Genomic DNA, 6,301 nt, shown 5'->3' on the forward strand with positions numbered 1-6,301 from the left:
TTTTAATGCATTTTTGGAGCTTTTCAGCATCCATCACTTTTCACTGTATGCAAAAGGGCAGCATGGACAAATAGTTTTTTGATCTTTTTTTTTTTTATAAAATTTGTCACCAGCTAAGTCATGTCATGTTATGATTAAAAAAAGGTTAGAATGCCAACCTTGGAAAATGCATGATGCAAAAGACAAGTGTTTATTTTAGTTGAATTACATGATATGTGATATGAATCATTAAAAATGCCTTTAATTTGCATATTTTCATGGTTAAGACTACATAAGTAGTTCAAACAGTAAAGTACAGCACTAGCAACGCCAAGGTCATGGGTTTGTATCCCAGGGAATGCATGAACTGATCAAATTCCCCACTTATGTTTGGGTTTGATAAGTGCTTAAATACGGAAAATCAAAAATAAATGCATAAATTCATAAATCATTTTATCAATTTATTTAAGTGCATAAATGTATAAGTCAATGCATTTGGCAGGTGCTTTTATCCAAGGTGACCTACATCGCATTCAAGGTAGACATTTCATCAGTTCATGCATTTCCTGGGAATTGAACCCATGACCTTGGCATTGCTAGCATTGTGCTCTAATGTTTGCATTACAGTTCAATATAGGATTTCCAGTGAGGCACCAAATGGATCATGCAAAGCAGGTTAAACTCTTTACACTGTCCTTCTCACTTTACTAAAACTCAACTGAGCAAATCAACATAGCTACTACAAACTAGATTGAAGAAAACGTACTTATGACCTATCAGATAAAAAATGAGGGGGAAAATCCCAATGGTTTCTATAAAAAGAAGCAGATAAATCCAGTTTTTCTTACAGCGTCCATGTCAGACGGACAGATAAAGTTGGGACGGAGGCTGCATTTCACCCCATAGAGGAGTACATGGTCCATGTGGAGGAACAATTCCAGTACATGGCTCAACGTGGCCACGTGGATAAAAAACGAGTGTATTTGGCCACCGACGACCCCTCACTGTTACAGGAGGCAAAAATCAAGTGAGTTATGATGAGTCCTTAAAGGGTCATGAAACAACAGTTTTGAAAAATGTTACAACAAACCGAAAAAAGTTCAGGGAAAAATGGGAGACAAACTGCAGAACAACGGCTACTGATCTGCAATTTACCGCTGCTTTCAGCAAATTGATCAAATATATTCAAGTTCACACTACATTACACATACACTGAACAAAATTATAAACGCAACACTTTTGTTTTTGCCCCCATTTTTCATGAGCTGAACTCAAAGATCTAAGACTTTTTCTATGTACACAAAAGGCCTATTTCTCTCAAATATTGTTCACAATAAGTGCTTAAATACGGAAAATCAAAATAAATGCATAAATTCATAAATCATTTTTATCAATTTATTTAAGTGCATAAATGTATAAGTCAATGCATTTGGCAGGTGCTTTTATCCAAGGTGACCTACATCGCATTCAAGGTAGACATTTCATCAGTTCATGCATTTCCTGGGAATTGAACCCATGACCTTGGCATTGCTAGCATTGTGCTCTAATGTTTGCATTACAGTTCAATATAGGATTTCCAGTGAGGCACCAAATGGATCATGCAAAGCAGGTTAAACTCTTTACACTGTCCTTCTCACTTTACTAAAACTCAACTGAGCAAATCAACATAGCTACTACAAACTACATTGAAGAAAACGTACTTATGACCTATCAGATAAAAAATGAGGGGGAAAATCCCAATGGTTTCTATAAAAAGAAGCAGATAAATCCAGTTTTTCTTACAGCGTCCATGTCAGACGGACAGATAAAGTTGGGACGGAGGCTGCATTTCACCCCATAGAGGAGTACATGGTCCATGTGGAGGAACAATTCCAGTACATGGCTCAACGTGGCCACGTGGATAAAAAACGAGTGTATTTGGCCACCGACGACCCCTCACTGTTACAGGAGGCAAAAATCAAGTGAGTTATGATGAGTCCTTAAAGGGTCATGAAACAACAGTTTTGAAAAATGTTACAACAAACCGAAAAAAGTTCAGGGAAAAATGGGAGACAAACTGCAGAACAACGGCTACTGATCTGCAATTTACCGCTGCTTTCAGCAAATTGATCAAATATATTCAAGTTCACACTACATTACACATACACTGAACAAAATTATAAACGCAACACTTTTGTTTTTGCCCCCATTTTTCATGAGCTGAACTCAAAGATCTAAGACTTTTTCTATGTACACAAAAGGCCTATTTCTCTCAAATATTGTTCACAAATCTGTCTAAATCTGTGTTAGTGCACAGCAGTCATCAAAATTTCATGAAAATGAACATTTTATTATAGTTTGCCGTTTATTTTTAAGATTGTCATGAAAATTAAAATGTATTTATAGTTTCCAATTTTTTTGTTATGTATTTGTTTGAAATTGGTTTGATTATAATTATATATATAAATTAAAATGTATACTTGTAATTGTTAAATTTTATTAAAATTATATAATGATAAAACACATGTATCTGATAAGGAATTTATTTACTAAATGTATTTTGCACTGTTTTCATCTTCCAGGTTAAAAATCCTCATTGTCAACATCAAAGACGCAATGAAGATTTTAAACTTGGAAGCCAAAAAAGTGAAGACTCAAAATTGACCAGTTTTCTCCTACCATTTAAATTACAGATGCTAACATTGTCTTCTATGATGTGAAATTCTTAAAATCTCAAAATGTAGTTTTGTGTTTCAAGTTCAAGTTGAAATTCATGGTCACACCTTAAATTAATTATAAAAAATTTAATATTAGATCTAAAATTGTAAAAATTAAATCCAGTATTCTGTGTTTTTCAGGTACACAGACTATGAGTTCATCAGTGATAACTCCATCTCTTGGTCAGCGAGTTTACATAACCGATACACCGAGAATTCACTCAGAGGCGTCATCCTGGACATCCACTTCCTGTCCCAGACTGACTTCCTGGTTTGCACCTTCTCCTCACAGGTACATCGATAACTGTTTATTTTATCAGTAACATTTTACACAATAAGGATTCATTTGTTAACATTAAGTACACTAGTAAACATGAACGAACAGTAAACACTATTTCTACAGCATTTGTTAATCTAAATGTTAATCTAATGGTTTTCTGACTTTGTTTTTCTCCTTCTGTCAATAATTCATCTATTAAACATAAAAGTAACTACATAAAGTCATTAAAAATAATGCAGTGTTGTTTCAGTATCACTGAGATACTGTTAATTTTTAAATCAGTTTTTAGTTTTTATATTTTACATGTCTTTTTGTTTGTTTTAGACATTTTGTTTTCTTTTTCTTTTTTGAAGTTTTTGTTTATGGGCGTGTGTGTCTATATTAGTTTTTATATAATTTTTATTTTAGTTTTAGTTTGTTATTTCAGTACATCAAGTTAAGTTAAACTAAATTAAAACGAATAGAATGTTGCCTTGAGAATTAGCTGAAAGAAAAAGTTTTTTTATATTTTATATTTTTTATATTTAACGTTTATTTCATTTCAAGAAATTACATTTTTTAATGGTTTTAATTTCAGTTTTAATTAACCATAATAACCCTGCATTGAGGCAGAGAAAATATGCTTTGTTATTAAAATAATGTCAAAATGCAAAAAGAGTTATAATGGTCTTAAAACAGGCCTCATGTCAGGGCTGGACGATATGGCCAAAATTGATATCACGGTATATTTCTTAATTTCGGTCGATACGATATAATTCCGATATCGATATGAACACTATTTATCTGAAATAGAAATCTTTTGTAACATTATAAATGCCTTTATCATCACTTTTGATCAATTTTAAGCATCCTTGCTAAATAAAAGTATTAATTTCTATAATTTCCCAAAATTCATTCGTAAAGGTTCATTTATAAACAATATTTTTTTGTCATTTTAAAATCATCAGTTTGTAATCGCAGTAATGGTAGACAATTATTGTTACTAACTAGGGATGCACGATATTATCGGACCGATATCGGAATCGGCCGATAATGGCTTTAAATGTAAATATCGGCATCGGATATGAAAAATTATGCCGATATGTCGTGCCGACTATGTGCTCAGGGTGTGTAGCGATTAGATCATGTCAACAGTTTGGCTCATTCTTGAAGCAAAGTTTTGCCTGAATAGTGATTGGATTGACTGTTTTGGATCGCTGCATTTAAACTGAGAATGCATGTACAGAATGATGCTTCAGTGTATTTTATAGAGTAAACAGTTACAGCACTTGCAGTGGCAGCAGCGGCAGCCTCCCCCGGGTCCTAATGCCCCGTTCGGTAAGGAGTTTTAATTCCGTAGGGGGCGCTGTTGGCCTACTTCCAATGAAATGAAAGTAAAATACACAAATAACATTTAGACTGTGTTTCTGATCAAATAAAGCAGTAATTGATGTCATAAAACATGAGTATGTTTTGATTTAAAGGTCAGAAGCTATATCTTACACGAATTTAAAAAAAATCACAAACAGGACACTTGTAAATTAATAATTCTATATATACTGATTTATTCATTAATGTGTAATATGTTATATTTTTTAAACAAATTTTGATCTCTAAAAGATTTTCAGAATTTTTACAACTCTTTTGCTTTAGACCATCTACAAATGTTAAATCTTAAAATAAAATGTTAAGGTTAATACTGCATCTTTCTGAGAAAAAAAATGCAGCAAATAAGTTCTTGTTAAAAACTAACCAAAATTTAAAATAATTAGCTTATAATTTCCACACCGGAGAGACTTGGTGTTGTTTCCAAACAAAAGGAAAAATATCGGCATCGGCCAAAATGAGTTGAAAAATATCGGCATATCGGATATCGGCAAAAATCCAATATCGTGCATCCCTATTACTAACACAACAATAAATGCTGGTAAAAAAAAATGTATTGCTATTGTTAGTTCATATTTATGGAGCCCAGCACATGACATGCATATAGAAATATATTTATTGTGGTAATACAGTAAATTAATCATTTGTTCCCTCGTTTTAGTAAATCGTGGCCACATTGAACAGATTTAATCAAAGACTAATTTAATTAAAACAAGATGACTAAGAAACAAGATAAACTAAAATGAGAGAAAACAAATTTTTTACATTTTGTTTTTCCCGCCCAACAGAATTTTGACTTTGTTCTTCTGGTTCTATCAGGTGTGTCGTGTGGCATATGAGATCATGCAGACTCTTCATCCGGACGCCTCGGCTTTCTTCCGCTCTTTGGACGACATCTACTACTTCGGTGGACAGAATGCGCACAACCAAATCGCCATCTACCCGCACCAGGCGCGCAAGGCGGAGGACATCCCACTGGAGCCCGGAGACGTCATCGGAGTGGCCGGAAACCACTGGGACGGCTACTCTAAAGGGGTCAACCGCAAACTGGGACGCACCGGCCTCTATCCGTCCTATAAAGTCAAGGAGAAGGTCGAGACGGTGAAGTATCCCACTTACCCCGAAGCAGACAAGCTGCTGAGCTTATAGAACAACACATTAATAATTAACGCGTGGACGGCTGAACTTGCCATGCACTGGATAACAGACACTCAAAGACATGTATGCGTGTGTGTATTTATAGGATGGATGCACCTTTTAGGTTTGCAAAAGGATCTCATAAACTGCTGTGGACATCAAGAGCCTTTTAAACCGCACTCAGATCAGCAGAAGCAAATGATAAAAACATTTTTTTAAATTGTTTTCATGTTTTTTTTAAATATTCTCCTGCCTTTTTTGTCACTTTCTCTGTCCTCAAACTGGAGTGAATCTCACAGAGGTCACATTTCACCCACAAAATCAACCGAAAAAGTAAGAAATTATATTTTGCATTAGGAAAACGAAGCCTATTTGAATATTTTGCATTGACATTTATTTTCATGAAGTACAAAAAAGGTCTGGACTCTAAAAGAATATTTATTAATTTAAAGCAGGGGATAAAATCTAATACAAACGTTTCAGCTTAGTTTCTTATTTTCATACAAATATTTTCATCTTATTTTCATAAAAATTGAAAATTATTTTGTAATTTATTTATTTTTATTATATTTATTTATCATTTATTTATTATTGCATTTTGCAAACTGAATAAAGCATTCTGAGACATTAATGCAAATTTATTTATTTATAATTGTCTATAAATTTAAATGTATAATTATGTTACATTTATTTATAATTATATAATATAATTTTTGCATGATGGTAGTATTTGATATACTGCTTTTTATTTTTGCTGATATAAATTTAAAAAAATAAATGTTCATGCATATTGCAGTAATGTAAATTGCAGAAAAAAATTGCTTATTTATTGTTAAAATAATGT

General features: G+C 33.1%; 1 protein-coding gene across 2 annotated transcripts in view; it reads left to right on the top strand.

Moving 5' to 3' along the window:
- Window positions 1–5,909, top strand: part of LOC107730784 (alpha-(1,6)-fucosyltransferase-like) — a 106,575-nt gene extending 100,666 nt beyond the window's left edge. For both annotated transcript variants that reach the window (XM_016541720.1, XM_016541719.1), the window contains 3 exons: window positions 830–1,006; window positions 2,817–2,967; window positions 5,140–5,909. In XM_016541720.1, coding sequence (XP_016397206.1) covers window positions 830–1,006; window positions 2,817–2,967; window positions 5,140–5,469 — 658 coding nt within the window. In that variant the 3' untranslated portion in view covers window positions 5,470–5,909. The remainder of the gene's footprint in view (window positions 1–829; window positions 1,007–2,816; window positions 2,968–5,139) is intronic.
- The last annotated feature ends 392 nt before the right edge of the window (window positions 5,910–6,301 follow it).

Source organism: Sinocyclocheilus rhinocerous, unplaced genomic scaffold (assembly GCF_001515625.1).
Source record: "Sinocyclocheilus rhinocerous isolate Xijiao unplaced genomic scaffold, SAMN03320098_v1.1 scaffold2082, whole genome shotgun sequence".
Classification (NCBI taxonomy): domain Eukaryota; kingdom Metazoa; phylum Chordata; class Actinopteri; order Cypriniformes; family Cyprinidae; genus Sinocyclocheilus; species Sinocyclocheilus rhinocerous.